Raw genomic sequence first — 21,106 nt, forward strand, 5'->3', positions numbered from 1 at the left:
TTGCGAGCGATATGGGGGGGGGAAAGGGGGGTATAGAAATAGGTTAAAAATCACGGATAAGGATTTGCTGAACTAACAATTTGAATTGGAATACAAGAAGGGGAGGTATGAGGAGGTCAGGGAAATATGTTATTGAAAAATAAGCATTGTGAACTTTGTGTTTTTAAACTTTTTTGCCTTTTTCTTTTTGATTCTTTTTTATTGTATTAAATTTGAAAATTTTAATAAATATCTTTTTAAAAAAATATGAAATGGAAGTAAGCCCCATTGAACTCAATTGTGCTTACTTCTGGTTAGTATCACACTGTTCTGGTTCATTCTCTTGGCCATTGGACCTGGGCCCGTTAAAAAGTGTAAATCATTTGGGGTGTCCCAAGAAGTTAGTGAATTAACAGGATTAGGGCAAAACAACTGGCAGAAACACAGAGAAGATCATCTTGCAAGAGGTGGGTGAATTCAGGTTCTCTGCCTTGCACAGTTGCTCTGTCCCTGATCTTCATTCCATCGTGAGCTCACAGCCCTTGAATGCACTTCTTAAGGAGGCCGCCCCATGACGACAGTTTCCCCCTGTACAGATTTGGTTTCTCTCCCTGTGTGGGGAAGATTGGCTATATGCATGAATGAATGCACATGTTAAAGCCATTGTTGCATTCTTTGAGGAGGCACTGAAACTGGGACTCTAGGCATTTTTATGTTCAATCTGTATTGACTGCTTCAGTTGTGTCTTGACAACAGCAGCTGAACTTGCACTGCTACTTCACCAGCATAAGATTTCAAGTTCTTAAGGTAACGCAGATAACCCTGGTGTGTGTTTTAAACTTCCTGCTCTTCTTTTGACCCACTTTGGGCCTTCAGGGCAACTTACAAAAAATAACAGTGTAGTTAACAACAGGTTACAACAAGTAGTTTAACCACATAGATCACACAACTTAGGACTTCTGAGCAATTGCAACAGAGCAGAGCACATTAGCAGAAACTGGATTTTAAAAAATGAAACAACAGCATAGAGTGATGTGCACCCATGGTGTGCAGGGGCAAGCATACCCAATACCATGCAGTGGTACCTTGGTTCTCAAACACCTTGGTTCCCAAACAGCGAAAACCCAGAAGTAAGTGTTCCGGTTTTTGAACGTTTTTCAGAAGCTGAACGTCAGACGCGGTGTCGGCTATTGTTCCTGGGGCACCTGCACCAGTCAGAAGCTACGCCTTGGTTTTTGAACATTTCAGAACTCAAACGGACTTCTGGAATGGATTAAGTTTGGCGCTTTTGTTTTTGCTGTTTATTTTGCATTTTTGTTTTCAAGGCTTTTTCGGTTAATTTGTTTTTGTGACTGTGTGGAACCCAGTTCAGCTACTTATTGATTGCGTGACTGCGGAAATGGATAAAAGTCCCCCATGCAAACAGTGACTATCATCAGTGCAGGTAAAAAAAAGTTTTTTCTTACATTTTTTTTATCATCTACAATACTGTTTTATTTATTTTATAGTACAGTACATTGATTATTGCTTTCATTTTATGGATCAATGGTCTTGTTAGATAGTAAAATTAATGCTAAATTGCTGTTTTAGGGGTTGTTTTTAAAAGTCTGGAATGGATCAGTCCAATTTGCATTAATTTCTATGGGGAAGCGCACCTTGGTTTTGGAATGCTTTGGTTTTGGAACAGATTTCCAGAACAGATTAAGTTTGAGAACCAAGGTCCCACTGTATTCCATGTATGTGTGGAATCAGAGAATGCACAGCAACTTGGGTTTGGAACACATGCAGTTTCTAATCAACTAATCCTATGAGAAAGAGCCTGACCAAAGGGAACAAGTTCCACCCCATCTTAACTCTCCGGAGGCAGTTCATGTACCGTCTTCCCAGCTTTCACCCCTTAGTTACCAAGTGGGAGTCATCTAGTAACTTGTTTAAGGCAAACCTTTCCATTCCCTTCCTCCCTTAGGTTGTGTGAATAAACCAGACAACAGTACCTTTCTGAAAAGTGGTGTGTGTTTTTTATTCTTCAAAATCTCATTAAAATAAATACAATCCTGGAGCAGGGAGCTCCCATATATACATAAAATGGGGGTGTGGGGAGGGGAGAGATGGGGAAAGTTAAAAGAGAGACTAGTAGAGTCTGTTCAGAGGAAGGTGGCATTTCCACCCCAATATTAGTGCATTACCAGCCAGGAAATTGGGGTAGATCCCCCAAATCCCAGAGACTGCAGTGGTCAGCAGGGACCTGCCACAACCCCACTCCCCCAAAAGGTGGGAAACAGTAGCTGGTACCCTTTTCAGAGAGCCACAGAAATAAATACACCCTTTTATTTACAAATCCAGTGTATTGGACTCGGAAGATTCTTTTTGCAGCTAGTTTAAAAAAGAGAGAGAAAGAGCACTGAGTGCGAGAGACCCTGGCAGCTTCTATGCAGTTAAGGCACTGACTGGAGGCATGGTGTGCGCACAGACCCATGCACAGAGGTGGCAGGGAACTTTCAGTATGGCTCAACCTTGCCCCCTTAAAAGGCTGCAACCCTAAATAGCACAGTTGCTAGGGAATTAAGCCCCATTGTACTCCGTGGGATTTCATGCTGAGTCAACCTGTTTAGGATTGTACAGTTCCTCATGTGTGCTGAATCTGAGCAGGTAGTGGACCCAGGAGTGTCACAAGTCAGTAACTTTGTTCTCTACGAGAGCTGCAATCTGTTGCAGTCGATATGCCAGTTGCATCTTCTGGCCCAGTGGGTCCTCTTCTAGTGCACTGATTATCTGCAAAGAGGCACACAAAGTCAATATTTTGCCTACCTATCCTAGTAGAAGTCTTTCTACAGCAGGGTTGGCTAACTTGTGCCAGAGCCTTCCTGATGCTGCCAGACTGCAACGCCCATTATCCCATACGGGCTGGGCCTGGTGGGAGTTGGAGTCCAACAATATCTGGAGGGCCACATGCTTCCCATCCCAGTCCTACAGGCCTTCCCTTCCCAGCAACCAACCTCTCTGCAGGGAATGGGTTAGAATAGATGGGTGCACTCCCACCCCACCCTCTCCCGCAGAAATTGGTCTGTTTATGTCCCTCCGTCCCACCCCCACCAACATCCTGCAAGTACAAAATCTCAAGGGATTTATCATACCTGATCATAGTACTTGTTAATATAATTATAAAGTTCTTGCAGGGCCACCAGGCAGTTGAGGTCAGAGGAATATTTCTGCCGAAAGAGGAGGGTGGAAAATGAAACGTTAGATGTTTTAATTACATTTTCATTACAACTACACGTGGACATAGGAAGCTGCCTTATCTAGTCAGGCCATTGGTCTATGTAGCTCAGTACTGACAGGCAGAGTCTCCCCAGGGTTCAGACAAGGAGGGCTCAACCAGACCTACCAGGAGAGGCCAGGAACTGAATGTGGGACGTTTTGCATGCAAAGCACACTCTCTGCCACTGAACTACGGTCCTTGTATTTTTGCATATTTCTATACATTATGCTACGTTTATATCATACTCATTGATACCCCTTCTCACCCTTCCTTATAACAATCCTAAAACAACAATTCAGACAACTTCAGAAAGGGAGCAATAATTGATGGAGGGACATTGTGTGATTGCAGACCTTGCTGATGGGATCCCAACAAGGGAGCACAGTGCATGCCTGTGCACAGAGGGGTGCCCTGCCCCAGTTTTAGAAGACTGGTATATGATGAAGTGATCTGGTAAATACAAGCGACCCCCCATTGACACATGTTCAATATGTGAGCATCCGCTTATAACACTGCAGGTTATTACAATGATCCTGCCAGTGTTCTTATCTGTTTACAGTTTATTTGTAAATACTCAATAAACCATTTCCATTCTTCTATTTAAAAAATTGTTATCTTGATTTCTTATTTTTCCAGTAAGTTTCATCATTTCTGCATATTCCATAAGTTTTTGTATCCATTCTTCTTTTGCTGGGACTTCTTCCCAATGGTGTTTCAAATATACAGGATTTCACATACTGTGTGTGCATGGTGCCTTGGAATGTAACCCCCTCATAAATGGGGAGTTGCCTATATAAACAATCCAAGTTTGGGCCAACTGCAGCAAGCAGCCCTTGTTCAGCCTGTGATTTAAAGACTTTCCAAGATCTCTTGCAACATATCCTCAGCATAACTTGGAATGGCACAATTGTATAACTTTTAGAAGACATTTGAAGACAGCACTATATAGGGAAGTTTTTTATGATTGTTGCTTTATTGTGTTTTTATATTTTGCTGGATGTTGCTCAGAGTAGCTGGGGCAACCCAGTCAGATGGACTGCATATAAATGTAATAGTACTACTACTACTGCCTCAAATAAATGCCTCAAAATCAAGGGACTGTGCAGCAACCACTCCCCTCCACCCACCCACATACAGTACAGGGGTACCTTAGGTTAAGTACTTAATTCGTTCCGGCGGTCCGTTCTTAACCTGTTCTTAACCTGAAGCACCACTTTAACTAATGGGGCTTCCCGCTGCTGCCGTGCCGCCGGAGCATGATTTCTGTTCTCATCCTGAAGCAAAGTTCTTAACCCGAGGTACTATTTCTGGGTTAGCAGAGTCTGTAACCTGAAGTACCACTGTACTGAAGTCCAATCAGTTGACATATTCAGTGGATTTTCATGATGATGACGACAGTAGTCATCGTCATCATCATGAAAATCCACTGAATATGTCAACTGATTTTGAGGCATTTATTTGCTCTGCCACGCAACCTTTCCTTGTTTGAAAGCAGCAGATTAAGTCAGCATGGGAGAGTTTTAAAATTAGTGAGGCGGAGAGAGTGCAGTTTTTAAATACTATTTTTGGTTCTGGAATCATGGCAGGATTCCCTTACCCCCGAGAGTTCAGTCAGGGCTGAGTTCATCTCTTGGTAGCTGGCAGGAACAGTCTGTCGAATATCAGCATAATACCTAACCGTGGAGGAGGGTGGGGGGAGAGAAGAGAAAGGTTAGTGGGGAGGGGCCACACTGCAATGCGAGTCTCCTTTGCCTGCCCTAAAAATGACATTCTCAAGCCAGCCAGCAACATTCATAACATCCAACACTATCTACAACACCCTCTCCTCATTTTGTAGTATGCTGAAAGATGTCATTGCTTTAATTAATTAATTAATTAATTAATTAAGCAAGCAATACTGGGAGAAGACCACTAAGCATTTCTCTCATTCATACTGGGTAACAAAAATGGTGAGCCTTTTCACTCTTTCAATGCATTTTTGGATGTGAAATCTTTGAGCAATGTTGGTTAAATGAATGTGGTCCGGAAGGTGTCATTTTGCATCTGTGCAGAAAACATGCAGGATTCAGTTCCCTTAGAATTGTTGTTGTTTAGTCTTGTCCGACTCTTCGTGACCCCATGGACCAGAGCACACCTTTGTCCATGGAGTTTTCTTGGCAGGGATGCTGGAGTGGCTTGCCGGTTCCTACTCCATCCCTTAGAATATCTTCATTAAATAAAAGAAATTTATGAATCTGGAATTTATGAAGATATGCTCACAAGTTTGTGGATGCTGACTGAGAAATCTCCAAAGCCATGGAGGAAGCAAATAAGATTCCCATTAAAGATGGGGCTTCAAAGCCGTGCCTAGCTCCTTACTCTTCCATATCACTGGCAGAAGCAGATTTATGTAAAATAAGGGGGTGGGGTGTAAATCTGCTCTATTTGCATAATTTATAACTGTTGCAAAATTAATATTTCCTTTTGCATATTTTTAAACAAATGTAGAATATATGCAATCAGCTCCCAGGACTCCTGGCTTCCCCAAACACACCCACAACCTCTCATTTTCTGCAGGGCTAGGTATTCTTCCACCACAACAACCTTTTTTCTGTTTTTCACACTTACTTCTCCACCATCTGTTTGTAGTGTGGGATTTCCCTGGCATAGAGTAGTTTGTTGACTGGTGAATCCTGAGGAGGGAGGGAGGGAGGGAGGGAGAGAGAACAAAAGGTGATGTAAGGTTTGAAGAAGTTTTGGAAAGGGGACAGAATTCAGACTCAAGAATTATGTCTCCACCTATATGGGGTATGGGGTGCAACTGGTTAATTTTCAGGCTGTCCAGACTGCATTTTAAAAGAGACGGATAATGTAAAATTTCTAAGACCAATTCAGCATTTAAATAGGAGCCCATTCCAAAGCATGCTCCCAATGCAATACTCTGCAAAGCTAACAGAGAGGAGGGGAAGTTCCTCTGAGCATGTGAAGAGTCAAAGCCTGCCACATAATCTCTGATCCATCAAGACACAGGTCTTGTAACTGAAAGGGTGTGACTTCCAGAGGCCTTCAGCAGTGCTGCCCCTGAAGTTTGAAAAATGTAACAGCAGGGTTGCCATATGTCCTCTTTTTCCAGGACATGTCCTCTTTTTCATGGGTAGAGTCGTCATAACAATCCATAGTTAAAAGTTAAACTCGGCAAATGTGTCCTCTTTTTCGCTCTTCAAAATATGGCAACCCTATTTAACTGACTTGTCATATAGATACCTAAAGGTAAAGGTAAAGGTACCCCTGCCTATACGGGCCAGTCTTGACAGACTCTGGGGTTGTGCGCCCATCTCACTCAAGAGGCCGGGGGCCAGTGCTGTCCGCAGACACTTCCGGGTCACGTGGCCAGCGTGACAAAGCTGCATCTGGCGAGCCAGCGCAGCACACGGAAACGCTGTTTACCTTCCCGCTAGTAAGCGGTCCCTATTTATCTACTTGCACCCGGAGGTGCTTTCGAACTGCTAGGTTGGCAGGCGCTGGGACCGAGCAACGGGAGCGCACCCAGCCGCGGGGATTCGAACCGCCGACCTTTCGATCGGCAAGCCCTAGGCGCTGAGGCTTTAACCCACAGCGCCACCCGCGTCCCATTTAGATACCTAAAGTAAAGGTAAAGGTACCCCTGCCCGTATGGGCCAGTCTTGACAGACTCTGGGGTTGTGCGCCCATCTCACTCAAGAGGCCGGGGGCCAGCGCTGTCCGGAGACACTTCCGGGTCACGTGGCCAGTGTGACGAAGCTGCATCTGGCGAGCCAGCGCAGCACATGGAACGCTGTTTACCTTCCCGCTAGTAAGCGGTCCCTATTTATCTACTTGCACTTAAGAGTGCTTTCGAACTGCTAGGTTGGCAGGCGCTGGGACCGAGCAGCGGGAGCGCACCCCGCCGCAGGGATTCGAACTGCCAACCTTTCGATCGGCAAGCCCTAGGCGCTGAGGCTTTTACCCACAGCGCCACCCGCGTCCCACACTTTAGATACCTAGCAGGCTTTAAATCCAAACATTATTTAGCAGCATTTTAAAAAAAGTTTCCTAACCACGAGGAAACAGATGGTGTTGCATGCCCATGGCTGTTGGCTTACTGCCATGGATATTCTGCTGCAAAAAGGAAAAGGAGGCAAGAGAAAGTCATTGCAGAGCTATGAAGCTCAGTGGGTGACCTTGCGCCAGTCACTCATGCTCAGCCTAACCTACCTCACAGGGTTTTTGTAAGGATAAAACTGGAGTGGGGAGGAGAACTATGCATGCCACCCTGAATTCCTCCGAGGAAAGGTGGGATATAAGTGTGATAAGAATAAGCAGTTCTCACAGATCTGGTAAACCTAGGTCTGGCTTGCATTGCTTCAGACAGCACATGGCAGTTCACATGCAGGTGGGGAAATTCTCCTACATACAAAAAACCCCTGCATGCATAATAATAATAATAATAAGATGATGATGATGATGATGATGATATTAGAGAGAAGAGTTACAGCATAGCTTTTTCTCTGCCACAGTTTTCCGCATGCATAAATCTCCAATTTTCTCTGAAACCTACTTGCAGCATAGACAGATTTACCACCTCAGTAAAGCCCTCTTCAAGGACATTACTATCAGGTATTAAGAAAAAACATGGAGGGGAGAGGGGGAGAAGAGTACAACAACAACAACAACAACAACAACAACAATAAATAAAAATAAATATACCCTTTCATAAAACCCAAAATCAGATGCCTAATGTGATCACCTGGCTGTGTCCAATGGCAGGGCCAGCCCTGATAGGTAGATGGAACTTTCATGAACAGAGGCAGTATACATACCACCTGAGTTCCAGATTCTGGGAACATATGGGATGGCCACCACCTCAGGGCCCTGCTTTTGAGATTCCCAAAGGCATATGGCTGGCTGCTGTTGAGAACTGATGCCGGATGAAATGGGCCTTGGCTTGATCCAGCCAGCCATTATCATTAATGCAGAACAGAAAACACAGAAGTGCTAATTCTAAATCCCAGCATACTTGCTATGCCAAGATATTTTTGCATCCAAACATAAATAATGATTTGTTATTTCTGAACGTGGCTGAAAGGTGAAAAGCACCAACCACCCTACCTATTGTGCTGCTTTAAAAACATCATGGTTTCCCTTCCCCCAAGAGGGACCTCCCACCTGATCTCACAACCCTCTTTCTTTAGCAAATCTAGAATTCCAAACAAATCCTCAGAGCTGGGCATTTCTGAAAGGGCCTCCTGGCAAAACACTAGAGAGGCAGGATGAGCTGCTGAGTAAGGGGGCTGAACTAAACCCCAAATTAAAAATGGAAATGCCTACATTTTGAAAACATAATCAAGTGAGCTCTTGGTCATGGAAAACAAATGATTTGAGAGAACCACCAGTCCTTGGGAAGGATGCCTGAGAGGTGGCAAAAGCAGGTCTCTGTCAGGTCTGACCAGTTTGACAGGCTGTTTCGAGAGATTGAGAGAGATCAACTCCTACAGTACATGCAGAAACAATCCTTCTTGTCCCCAGTACTACAGGGTGTTCTCCCTGCCCCCACCCTCATCTTCTAGAATTGCTGGGTTTTGCGTTGAAATGACAAAAATAAGCTGCACCTGTATTTTATTTTTAAAGGAAAGAAAAAGGTGCCCCAATATATCTAAGACACGATTTAATATGCAACATGTTTCAGGCACAGCAAACCTTCTCTCAGGGATCTACAAAAAAACCCCTGAAAATTGTTTTCAGAAATTCTGGAAAACAAAGCTGAGACCCTCAACCCATATGTTTCCAGAGAGTGACCAGAATGTGGGAAAGGCACTTGGGGCCATAAATTGGGGCTTAAATATTTGAGCCAAAGTTCAGGTCTAGAACATATGGTGATGTGTCTAAATCTCTCTCTCTCTCTCTCTCTCTCTCTCTCTCTCTCTCTCTCTCTCTCTCTCTCTGTGTGTGTGTGTGTGTGTGTGACCAAGCATGGCAGAGCATCATTCATTCACTGTTGTACAAACAAACAGGGAAAACTCCAACATTTCTATGATGAGGGCGGAGATAAGACTTTTAGATCAAAAAGGCTCTTTAAGTCAAGGCTCCCTTTACATTTCACACAAACATCCTTGCAGTCTCAGATTTCATTTTGAAACACCTTAAGGCCTGATTGTGTGGGCAACACTGGGTGAATTATCAGAGGGCATTAAACAGCTGAGAATGATTTCCAGTTTAATAGGGCAGTATTTCAATGCTCTACATAGCTCCTTGCACATCCCCAAAGAAAATCGCTCAAGTTGAGGAAGTAGAGGGGAGCCCAGAAAAACTGGGGGGGCAGGTGCAGCCCCCACAGTTCTGACTGGCAACCGAAGTGTATGCTGCCATGCCTGGATTTGGAACTGCTTGTAATGACAATTTTGAACATTGTAATAATATATGTACCCAGACGGATAAAATGTTAAGGTGCGGGAAATGATATGTTTTGCAATACAGAATGTTAAGTGGAGTGATGCAACGTAATTAACAAGGTTTGACTGTTAAATGGCCTAGATGGGAGAAAAGTCATTCTCACACAATCAGCAATAAGCATCTTGAAATCAGTACTTCTGTGCAAGTGTTTGAAACAGGCCAAAACCACAACAGACATACTGGAATCCAGATGATCGTTTGGTGGATTATAAGATATCACTGAACTAAGAATGGGACTTTCGCTCTGATGTCAAGACTCTTGCATTAAGGAATACCTTTATATGCAAGAAGACATGAACAGTCATGCTCATACTTGCAACCAGTGATTTGTGATGCTGGGGGAAAATTTGCTCCCCCTTTGTCCAATATCTTGAAGTTTGCTCTCCACTTCCTCTGGGACATCAGAAATAGTCCTCAGTAGAGATGGGACAAGGTGGTTTCTGCTAGTTAGACAGACACCTTTGCTCCCATGAAAGCCTGGTTTCATGGAGGATTTGTTTTTCAAAAAGTGTCACTTGTTTCCATTCCTTGAGCCAATATGGAGTGTTTTATTCAGCTGCTCTTCAAACAAACAGTCTGATTAAGGTCCCTCTGGTGTGTGCCATCCATTTTGTTCCTGTTCTGTTTATGGCAGTATGCTAACTGTGAGGGTTAATATCGTGGCGATTATAAGGCGTAGGACAAGAGATTTTGGTGCCTCAAGCAGGAAATCCAAATGGCTAATTAACATGGGAATCCCCTGGGAATCTTCCACATTAAAATGAATAGGAGAGTCCCAAGGGTACTTGCCCAGTGGACTGTCTTGCACATAGGCCCTCTCTCTCAGTCTCCAAATCTGCTGCCAAAATGGCATCTCAAATCCATAGTTGAACAGCAGGCGCCGACTTACCCCCCACATTGAGGCGGCACAGTCATGCAACATGTCACACGTCACATGATGCCAACGGGCAGGGGCGGAGCATGTGGAGGGTGATCTCCACGCTTGCTTGTCCCAGCCCCGCCCGGCTTCTGAGCTGCCAGGCTGCAGCTGGGATGAGCGAAGCAAAGATTGCCCACGCTTGTCACAGCCACTGCCTGGCTTCTGAGCTGCTGTGCAGAGGCTGAGGCTGGGGCACTTGGAGGGTGACTGATGGCTGCGGGGACAGCGGCCCCCTCAGTATTGGGGTGGCACTGCCCCCTGCCCAAAAATACTGGGGGAAATGAAGCCCCCTCCCCCCTTTACCCAGTGCAACTGGCTACCTCTGTCAGTGGCAATGGGATCCATATTCAAGTTAAATGCCTGGAGTATCCCGTTTCAGAACAGAGGGCAGGCCTGACTTCATCAGGATCAAGGCAAGCGCTACCTGTCCTCTTTTGATCCTGGTCTGATATGGGTGTGACCTTTAGACATGTGCAGATGTATAAACTTACCCTGCCAACTTTGTGCTCAGCAGTTGTACAGGCATCTATGAATGTCTGAGCAATGACAGTCAAGTTGGCGTCCACATTGTCAGAGACACGCACATCAAAAATGAACTGTGGGTTCTTGAGTGTGTTCACCCAGAAGCGCAGCAACAAACTAGGGAGGAGGGGGGAAGGCAGAAACCAAGTTAGCAAATGGCTGACTGTCTTCAGCCCTTCTGCTTGAAAATGTTCAGTCTCCACAACCCACCGTCCCAGTCTCAGCTCCTACGGCCACCATCCATTCCCAGCCAATGCTGCCTCAGCAACCCCGTGTCCACCCCACCTGTTTGTTTTCCAGATGTGCAGCGTCTCTGGCTCAGTGACCCCGTGCCGCGCTGCTAGCTCATCCAGCAGGTCAAACAGATACTTGACAGCAATTGGTACTGGGCGGTTCACACTCAGGACAGCCTGGAACACATCATCCACAAACTTCTGTAGCGTCCCCTTTGGAGAATAAAGGGAAGAAAGAGGGGATTAGAGACTCACAGGTGCACTGCTGAGACAGCCAGGAATCAGCCACATAAATAACAGCATGTTTCTACAGCATCCTGCATTGGCAACAGAGGAATCTGGTGTCCAAATAACTTTTTTTTTTGTACAGACTGACAGAAACTGCTCCTGAAAGCATAACACGGGGAGTCCCTTTTTCCTCCCTTGAAAGAACTTTAAACCAATAGCTAAGCCTATAGATCTGGGATCTCATCTCCAGTAGACTCCTCCAGCCCATTCCATTCTCAAAACAACAACTGTCATGCTCTCAGTCTTAAATATATTTCCAACATTACTGTACCTCTGTATTATAGCCCTAAATTTAATATGGATGGAAAAGTTTGACTTATATGGAATGGAACTTGCCAAGGACAAAACAAACCCATCTGCCACCATACTAGTTTCAAAATTGTCAAATAAATTGAACTGGTTGTTTATCCTTCAGTTTAGAGGGCTGTACAAAGTATCTTTGACAACTGCCTTAGAATCATCACACCCCAAACAAACAAGATTTATCCTGTTCAACTGTTGATGTGTTGCATATGTGACAAAAAAATTCCTAGAGTAGTCAATATACAGCTGTCCACTTAACCCTATTCTAACCTCTTAATTTAAATTGTTGGTAACTGGACCTGGGACCTCATGGTGAAACGCAGGCAAGAAACAAAGCAGCAGCAGCAGCAACAAGAAGCACGACCAGAACAAGGTTCTAGTCTATATTGTATTAAGTATTAATCTTGGGGTACTTGCAAGAACAGTGTCTACAGCAGCCTTCCTCAAACAGATCCCCTCCGGATATTGTTGGACTCCAACTCCCATCGGCTCCAGCCAGCAGTGCCAATAGTTGAGGTGATGGGATTTGGAGTCCAACAGTATCTGCAGGGAAAGTCTAGTCTACAGGAACTGCAAAATACTGTATATAACCAGTGCTTTTTTCCCCAGGGGGGATTCAAGAGTATACAGTACCAGCACCTCTTTGTTCTTGTTGTTAAAAAGTGTGGCACTTACTGTAACAACTTTATGGTACTGGAGCCTCTTTTTGTTGTTGTTAAAAAGTGTGATCCTTCTTGGTGAATACCAGCACCTATTTTTCTAGTAAAAAAGCACTGCCTATGACAGATACACAAAACTTTTCATCTGCACTACCTGCAGGCTGGGAGACAAGGGCCTTGTGATTTCTAGATGTGGCAGCCAATATTGAATCCCACTTTTTCAGATTTACTATGTCAAGGAAACCAGGAAATATTCTAGGGCAGTGGCTCTCGAACTCCACTCATCCCATTCCTGGGCCACTTGAAAATTGCTGAGGGTCTCGGACAACAATTGTTTTCCTGCCTGTTGTAAGCAAGTGTAATGCACTGGGCTAGACGTTATATGATTTTCAACTGTATTTTTATTTCTTCTTTTGCTTCTTCAGTTGTATTTTATTGTGTTACAACTTGAACTCCACAGAATCAATATGAAAAATCAAGACAATATTGAATGTGGACACAGCACGGACCACCCAAATGAAGCTCAGAGACCACTGGCAGTCCATGGACCATGGTTTGGGAAGCCCTGTTCAAGGGCACCTAGTCATGTTCACGCAGGGAAACGTGTCTGTCTTTATTGATCTACTCACTGAGGAAATCCTGATTAGACTCCGAAGAATCCCACTGCTCTAAAAGGGCTGGTATAATTAGAGAATGGCTGAGGAGGGGGGAAAATGCTTTCCCTCTTACCTTCATGGAAAGCAAGCGGGTGAGGTAGATCTCAGGAATCGCCTTGGCGCGCTCCCGAAGGCTGCTGCGCCGCTCTTGCTGCTGTTTTGTGAGTTCAGGCTCTTCAGATGGCTTTACGAGGTGCCAGAGGCGTAGCCCCCCATCCTCACCATCCTCTAGCATTGGAGTGTCTGCAAAGGGTGCAATAAGACTCATTACAATGGAAAATGGGGCAGTCCACCACTCACTAGGCAGCCCTCAGGGCACCTGCCTGTTCTGTGGACAGATGAGACAACTGCGAGGGCCCCAGTCCTGGCTACCACCAGCAGCAAACAAAGGTGTGAGATAAATGATGATGCCTGAAAGAAGGAAGGAGGAGACACGGGCCCAGTGGGAGGCTTGGTGGGACTGACATGGCCCGTACACCCACACCCCCAAGGAATAAAGGAAGCAGCGCAGAAGTTTGGGAACTTTTTATCATGGCCAAGTGCAGAATATTCTTCTGTAACGCAGAATCTAAATGGCTCCCACATAAACTATGCTATTATTTGAAGTTCTTTTTTGGGGGGGTGTAAAAGGGAGCCAAAGAAGTATCTAATCCTCCAGGTGACAAAGAAAAATCTAAAAAAATGTTTAGAGTTTCTGTTAAAGGTCTACAAAAACAACAAACACACACAGGCCTTTCCCCAACCAATGTGGCACCTCACTCTCTTAATTCCAGTACCTCCCTAAAAGCTTTCCAGTTTGTCTGCCTCTGGCCCTGTGCACCTCTTGTTGCCACTCCCAGAGCATGTATAACAAATGTCAATCTGTGCTCTTCTTTCCTAGACTAAAAGAAGACTAGAAAAAACTTGACTCCCTTGTTTGCAAAACAAAAGGCATCTATAGATACAGAAATAAAACAGGCTTATTCCCATGTGATAACTTGAATTACCATTATGTACAAAAGGTGAAGGAAGAAACATCTACAGGCATGTAATTTTAGAGTCTTCTGGTCTGGAGCTTTTCCATTACTTTTTCAGGCCAGAAAATTAAGGAACTCTTCACACACATTACAAAAAAAAGGGCTAAGATGTTTCCCCCCACCCCATGAACAGGCAAGAGACTCCCCCACCCACGCTATGACACACACACACTGCAATTGAGCTGCACTGCTCACCATTGGTGCCCATAGTGAAAACCACATCTCTTTGCAGTGTACAAGTTGCTGCCAGTTGCAGAGAGGAGGGAAAAAGGAGGTTGCTCTACTGAATGGGAGAGCAATGGCTCAAGGAAGAGAGAGACAAGCAGACTCACTTTCTCCAGAGAAGAAGTTCTGGCTGGTGCCTTGGGAGACGTCATTGTGAAGGCGGGGAATGAGGCCAACTGTGGCCCCATCTGGAACCTGGGGAAAAGAGGAAGGACAGTAAACAAGTGAAACATCTACAAGAAGGTGAGAAATTGTTCAGGTGAGAGACGGATTCCCAGCTCCATGAATCTCCTGCCAGAAGCAAAACGTGGAAGCCCAGCATTGCAGACACGGTCAGGGTAGCCAATGTGATGCCCTCCAGATGCTGCTGGACTACAACTCCCATCAACCCTGACCACTTGCCATTCTGTCTGGTGCTAATGGGAACTGGAGTCTGGAGCGCACCACGTTGGCTACCCGACTCCATACTCCCTCCCTCCCAGCTTCTACCATTCAGCTGCATCCCACCCAACCCCATACCTTGTAATGTTGTAGAGTGTTGAGTCTCTTCCATTGGTTCTGCGTGATGGAGGTCAGATCCTCATCCGAAAGTGTCAGGTGGCCAGCAACGCCTGAGCGCCACTCTGAGAAAAGGAAGAGTGGCAGGTGAGGGCCTCCTACTTCCACTCCCTGCCCCCAAATCTCCACTGCAAGCCCAGGACAACTTCACGTGGGCCTCTCTCAAAATGAACTAAACATCCTCAACAGGTTTTGGTCCTTCCTTATCCAAAGGAAGACCCACAGATTGGGGTGGGGAGTGGAGAATGGAGAATGGAGGAGATTCCTTACCCAAGTCAAGGGAGTGCACCGAGGGGCGCTGGGAGAAAGGTACGCCTTTGTAGACCTGGTCCAAGATTTTCTCCTTCACTTGGGTGATGGTGTCTGTGTCAAGGACACGGGCTGGGATGCGCTGAGTCTCACCCGCACCACCTGGGCCGCCCCCCCTCACCAGGACAGTCAGGTTGAGGGGCCGATACTCCATGTCTTCTCTCAGCAGCCGCCCATCGTTCAGTGTCCGTTTGGCCTTGCCTGTCACAGCATCCACTGGGCCCTTGTCCACCTGGTACTTAATGGCACGGAAGAGCATGTACAGGGGCTCACCAGCCACCTCCTTCATTGGAAAACACAGAGGGGGAGGAGGGGGAGGAATGAGAAGGAAGCCTGGGCTCCAGAGTCACTACAGTCCCTGCACTGCACTTAACAACCCCACACCTGCTCAGCTGGAAGTAGGAGCCTCAAAATCATACATCTTTCTACCGGACCCACCATCAGGGCAGTGTACATTTTTGGAAATTCCAAGCAAAGTGCCAAAAAAGCACAGCTGGTGGTGCTGGCCACTTAATTCAGTTCTCAGGTGAAGCTTGAGAGAAAGATCCAATCCACTGAGACATTTTCCTACATACATTTCCTATGAAAGCTGATGTAGCATCATGGCTAGAGTGTCACACAAGACTTAATAAGACCCAGATTCCTATTTATCCACAGGCATTTACAGACTGGCCTTGGGCAAGAGTCTTGCTCAGTCCAACCTCCCTCACAGGGCTGCTGAGAAGATAAAAGGGGGCAGGGAAACCACATGTGCCTCTTCAAGCAGCATAAAAATGCAATAAATAAATGAATATAATCACTTGCACAAGGTGGATTGCACTCCACTCTGAATTTAAGTATGTTTGGATAGGGTACTCTGGATTGTTCTGCCTCCAGCATCAAAATGTCTTAGGCATGCCCTGGACTAGCTGCGGGACGAGAGAGCATGATAAAATGTTTACCCCTATGAAGCCTCAAGAAGCCACAGGACTAGGCAAGAACAGTAAGCAGGAGAGTGAGCACTTCTGGAAAAATGTGGGGCAAGTTTTGTTCCCCCACCTTCAACCAGACCTCCTCCTCCTGGCTGCACCTCCCACCTGAGACATGAAACATAAAATTTATTACGGTCAGAGACCAGCTTGAGAAACACAAATGGAACTACAATCCCAATAGCAAAGCAAACATTTAAAACAATAAACAACAATGGATTTTAAGTTTAAAAGTGCAAAGTCCCACCTTAGACGCAGAAGGCATCGTCCAGACCGGCTTTACAACTTACCCTGAGATAGGAGTAGAGGCAGATGGACATCCAGTTGGTCAGCAGTTTCTCTACCATGGTCTCTGTCCTGCAGGACAGTTGAGGAGCTAAGTAGAGTTGCTAGTGTCCCCCCTCCCCCCCTCATGCCAAGGTAGGCTACAAGCTGCGGCACAAGATGGTGACAGCAATCCTTGGCCCACAGTTTTAAATTCAAAGCTGTGTTCTGCAGGGTTAAGTAGAGTGGTTTTGAAATAAAAACTTGTGGTACCTTAAGATTAATACTTTTTTAAAAAGCAGGTACCGAGGGCCCTTCAGATGGAAAGTAAGTTTAAGTGTTGCTGTTTATAAGAACATCAAGGCAGTCTCTCAACATATACAGAATGCTTAAACCTAGTTCAAGGAACTGCTTTCTGTTTATAAGTATAAAAAACTTACTGTTTTAATATAAAGCAGCAAAATTAGAGTTTTTAAATTGCTCCTCATCTCTAATTTATTTCAGCATGTTTGTGGTTTGAGGCATTCCAGTTTGAGCATTAATTACCTTGTGGACATACGACACCAGCACAATATAACCGGTTTTTGGGGGGGCAGGGCACTGCATTCCTCAGTTCTGGCAGCAAGCCAGGGGGATTAATTCTGGCCAGGCAAATAAAAATTCTTGCCAGGTGGCAACCCTTACCAACTGTGAAAGCAGCCACCCCCCAGGGGAAGGAGTGGGAGAAGGCACCTATGGGGACTTCTTGGAACAAGGACATCTTTCCCCACCTCCACAATGCCCCATCCTGAACACAGGGCCTACCTGCGAAGCATGAGCTTGGCATTGCGGGTGACGCAGTGGGCAGCAAGGTCACTCAGCAGAGTCTGCATGATGTCTGTAAGATACTCCAGGCGCCCATGAAGAGCCAATGAGAGCAGTGATGCTGCATGACATCGATCCCGCTGGGAGAAGGTAGGCTGGGCCTCCAGAGTTCGGATTAACTGGGAACAGCAAGGGAAGACTCTCATCACCTCTGCCAGAATCCTCACACTACAGTACAACCCGTTCCGTCCTACTCCTTCTCCAGAGCAGGAAACAGAACTCGGGGCAGATGTTGTGTGCCGCCTTCATCCATTCACACAGCAGAACAAAATCCCTAAAGTGCGCACACACACACAAACACACTCTGATGGTGCTGCTGGACTACCTCCAGGTGCTGCTGGACTACAGCTCCCATGCTGGCTGTAGATGATGGGAGCTGGAATCTAGCACCACGTGGAGAGTGCCAGGTTCTCCATCCCTGAACAAGGAGGTGCCAGACTGCAACCTCCAGACGTTTTCAGCACGCATTTACATGGTCTAAATGCAGGAGACTTTCAGAAGCAGCTCCTCTCAAACTGAAGTGTCTCCATACTGTATCTCCATCTACTCTTCAGTACAACTAGAATTGTGCTCCTTAAGGCTCTCTCTCATCTGGAAATTTTAAAAGGTACTGCTGATCTCCCATGCAGTAACCTCGCATTCATATGCATTCTCACACACAAAATCCCCAAAAAAACTCCACTCGCAAGACAACCTCTCCCCCCACTCCCTATCCAAGTACAATGGTACCTCAGGTTACATACGCTTCAGGTTACAGACTCCGCTAACCCAGAAATAGTACCTCGGGTTAAGAACTTTGCTTCAGGATGAGAACAGAAATTGTGCTTCAGCGGCGCGGAGGCAGCAGGAGGCCCCATTAGCTAAAGTAGTGCTTCACGTTAAGAACAGTTTCAGTTTAAGAACGGACTTCCGGAACGAATTAAGTACTTAACCCGAGGTACCACTGTATGGCATAGGACTGACCCTCTAGCTCAGCCACTTTCTGGACCCTTCCCCCTTATTCCCCCAGATCACCCACCGTCAACAGGAAGACTTTGCTGTTCAGCAGATTGGAGAGCTGCCCCAGGCCCTGCTCCACTGTGGCGCGGCGCCCCTCGGGCAGATCCAGAACACGCCGCAACGGCACGTCCCCCTGAGCCGGGAAGAAGACGCGCTGGGTGTAGGTGTTGTAGTCCAGGAATGGGATCCCTGAACCCTCCAGCTCCCCACTCAGGTCAGTCATTTCCGTCATCAGGTCTGAAGCAAGCAGGGGGTTGTGTTGGGAGACGGGTGGGAAGGCAAGAATGAAGAGAGGGGTGGAGAAGAAAAGCAAAAGAAAAGAGTGAGCAACACAAAACCATTATATTAGGAGAAAAGATCCCCGTTAGATGAAATTCTTTACCCAAATATGTAGCTGTTAGTGATTCTCAGCAAACATCCTTCTGCAATTCATCTCAAAACAGCTTCCTTTTTGAAATTCTGGAAATGTATCCCTTCAGGAAATACCCTTCAAACTCCCTCTCACTTAGGCTCTGTTCTTGTGCATCATCATCAATCAATCAATCATTGTACAGCCACAGACTCATTAAATCCTGCACATTTAAACTAGGAACGGGGAACCTGTGGCTTTTGGGGTGTTGTTGGTCTCCAATGCACATCAGTCCCAGCAAGCACAACAAACGGGTCAGAGATGAACGGAGATGAAGTTCAACAACATCTAAAGGGCTACTGGCTCCCCAACTCCTGGCTTTGAACAGCCCAGCACTCAGAAATTAGGCAAGTGAAATTTGTCTCAACACCTCCCTCCATGTCACCTGCTTAATTTCTGTGCCCCAGGCTGCTGCTTATAATTACGAGAGTAAGGTTATTACAAGGGGGTGGAGGGAGTGATAACACAACCTTATTCCTATATTCCTAGCCCTCCGTATCATTCAGGTATCATTCAGAAAAGCATAGTTTCACTTCCCCCATCCTCCTTGAGCTGTTCCTTCATCTATTTCATGCCACTGCTCTCCTGCCTGTGGCTCAAACTCGCCTCCTCCCTCCTCCATACTTGCTTCCCCCCCATTCCATACCAGTGAATTCCTTGCGGCACTGGTCCCCAACGCTGATCTCCATGTTCTCAAGCTGCACCAGCACTTTCTTGTAGTCTCGTAGGGCTTGCTTGCTCTTTCGCCTGCCAGGATGAGGGGAGGAGCAACACAGTTTTTACAGAAGCAAGGATTTGGGGGGGGGGGGGTTTGAAGGAAACACGGCAACGTTTCATCTCCCTCCCCCTGAAACATCGTAATGTTGATACCTGTACATGAGGATGAGCAGCAGCACTACAAAAGCCAACACGGCTGCCCCCACCCCCAGCCCAATTTGGGCTTCCGGCGGGAAACGGGAGGGTGGCTCCGTGTCATAGCGAACTCGGCCAAGATCCAGGCGCAGGTTTCCCATCTGCACCTGTAAAGTGACAACGACAACACAGAAAGATGACTCCAGAGAGGTGGCCGGATTTGTCTGTAGCAGCAAAACAGCAAAGTCTTGTGGCGCCTTAAAAACTTACAAATATACTGGGGTGTAAGTCTTTGTGAATCGAAGTCAGGTTCAAATGATCGCCTGCAATCATTATGGAATTTAAAGACTCCCATCTCCTTTGCCCTGTTCACCCTCCTGCCAGATGTGCTTAATACTCCCCCCCCCCCAACATCCGTGACCACTGGGCATGCTGACTGGGCTGATGGGAGTTGGGAGTCCAACAATATATAAAGAAGGGCCATTCCAAGCCTGCAGATCTAACTGTATACAGCAGGAGATTCCATACTTTTCAAAGAAAAAACCTAACTCTAAAACAGTTGCTCCTGCTACTGTGAGGAAACCTCAGCTTGCACTGGTGGTTCTCTCTTCTTTGTTTCCTGACAAGTCTCCCACAATCTACTGATAAGTTCTGACCTTCCATTTAATCCAGAGGCACAGTGAAGCATAAGATTGGGGCATGATAGCCAGCAAGTTTCCACAAGCTTTTAGCCTACTTAAGGGGAATGTGTTTGCTTCAGTGTGTTTTGACCGGCTGAATCTAAATCTGTCTGTATCTGACCAACGCATTTTACTCTCTGCCCAGGGTAGCCACAAAGAGTGTAGACACCAACTCTTGCTGTTGCTTAACTTGTTTTGATGACATTTTGAAGGCAAGCCTAATAACTAACACAAAGCTTTTTAGATGCCTAAGTTGGTGGGGGGGGGGAATCACAAAATGGCAGCCACTTAAAAAATTATTTTGGGCAACACCAACACTATTTACAAAATATGATATGAAACCAATTGTAGGACATTAAACAAGGCACAGTTTGGTGTGTAAACCAACCTTCTGTGACACTAGGATGTTGAGAAAATGGACATTTAAAATCCCATATGGGAGCCAAAAGCCTTACATCTAAAATAAAATTGAAATATATACTCTCTTTTGTAATCTGAACAAGGAAAGGTAAAGAGCTACAAAAACAGGATATGATGTTACACCAAAACAATTCCTAGCTGTTTTTTGTATCTGCTTTACATCAGCTTGTTAACATTTTTGAAGATATAGGAGAGCCAAAAATAAAAGGAGTCTATGACCTTTTTTATAGCAACAAAAACTGTTTCGTTCCTTGAAGTTTTCAAATAATTTAAACCA

At 45.7% G+C, this 21,106-nt stretch overlaps 1 protein-coding gene across 1 annotated transcript in view; it reads right to left on the minus strand.

Moving 5' to 3' along the window:
- Nucleotides 1-1,974: 1,974 nt before the first annotated feature.
- PLXNB3 (plexin B3) overlaps nt 1,975-21,106 on the minus strand; it is a 58,292-nt gene continuing 39,160 nt past the window's right edge. Inside the window, exons 21-35 of the mRNA XM_028711715.2 lie at nt 19,748-19,896; nt 19,524-19,624; nt 18,488-18,705; nt 17,410-17,588; nt 16,632-16,698; nt 15,335-15,656; nt 15,026-15,129; nt 14,614-14,701; nt 13,339-13,508; nt 11,412-11,572; nt 11,096-11,243; nt 5,846-5,910; nt 4,836-4,911; nt 3,114-3,188; nt 1,975-2,751 (exon numbers count right to left, since the gene is read on the minus strand). Of these exons, the coding sequence (XP_028567548.2) occupies nt 2,647-2,751; nt 3,114-3,188; nt 4,836-4,911; nt 5,846-5,910; nt 11,096-11,243; nt 11,412-11,572; nt 13,339-13,508; nt 14,614-14,701; nt 15,026-15,129; nt 15,335-15,656; nt 16,632-16,698; nt 17,410-17,588; nt 18,488-18,705; nt 19,524-19,624; nt 19,748-19,896 (2,028 nt within the window). The 3' untranslated portion in view covers nt 1,975-2,646. The remainder of the gene's footprint in view (nt 2,752-3,113; nt 3,189-4,835; nt 4,912-5,845; nt 5,911-11,095; nt 11,244-11,411; nt 11,573-13,338; nt 13,509-14,613; nt 14,702-15,025; nt 15,130-15,334; nt 15,657-16,631; nt 16,699-17,409; nt 17,589-18,487; nt 18,706-19,523; nt 19,625-19,747; nt 19,897-21,106) is intronic.

The sequence above is a fragment of the Podarcis muralis genome, chromosome 17, assembly GCF_964188315.1.
Source record: "Podarcis muralis chromosome 17, rPodMur119.hap1.1, whole genome shotgun sequence".
Taxonomy (NCBI): domain Eukaryota; kingdom Metazoa; phylum Chordata; class Lepidosauria; order Squamata; family Lacertidae; genus Podarcis; species Podarcis muralis.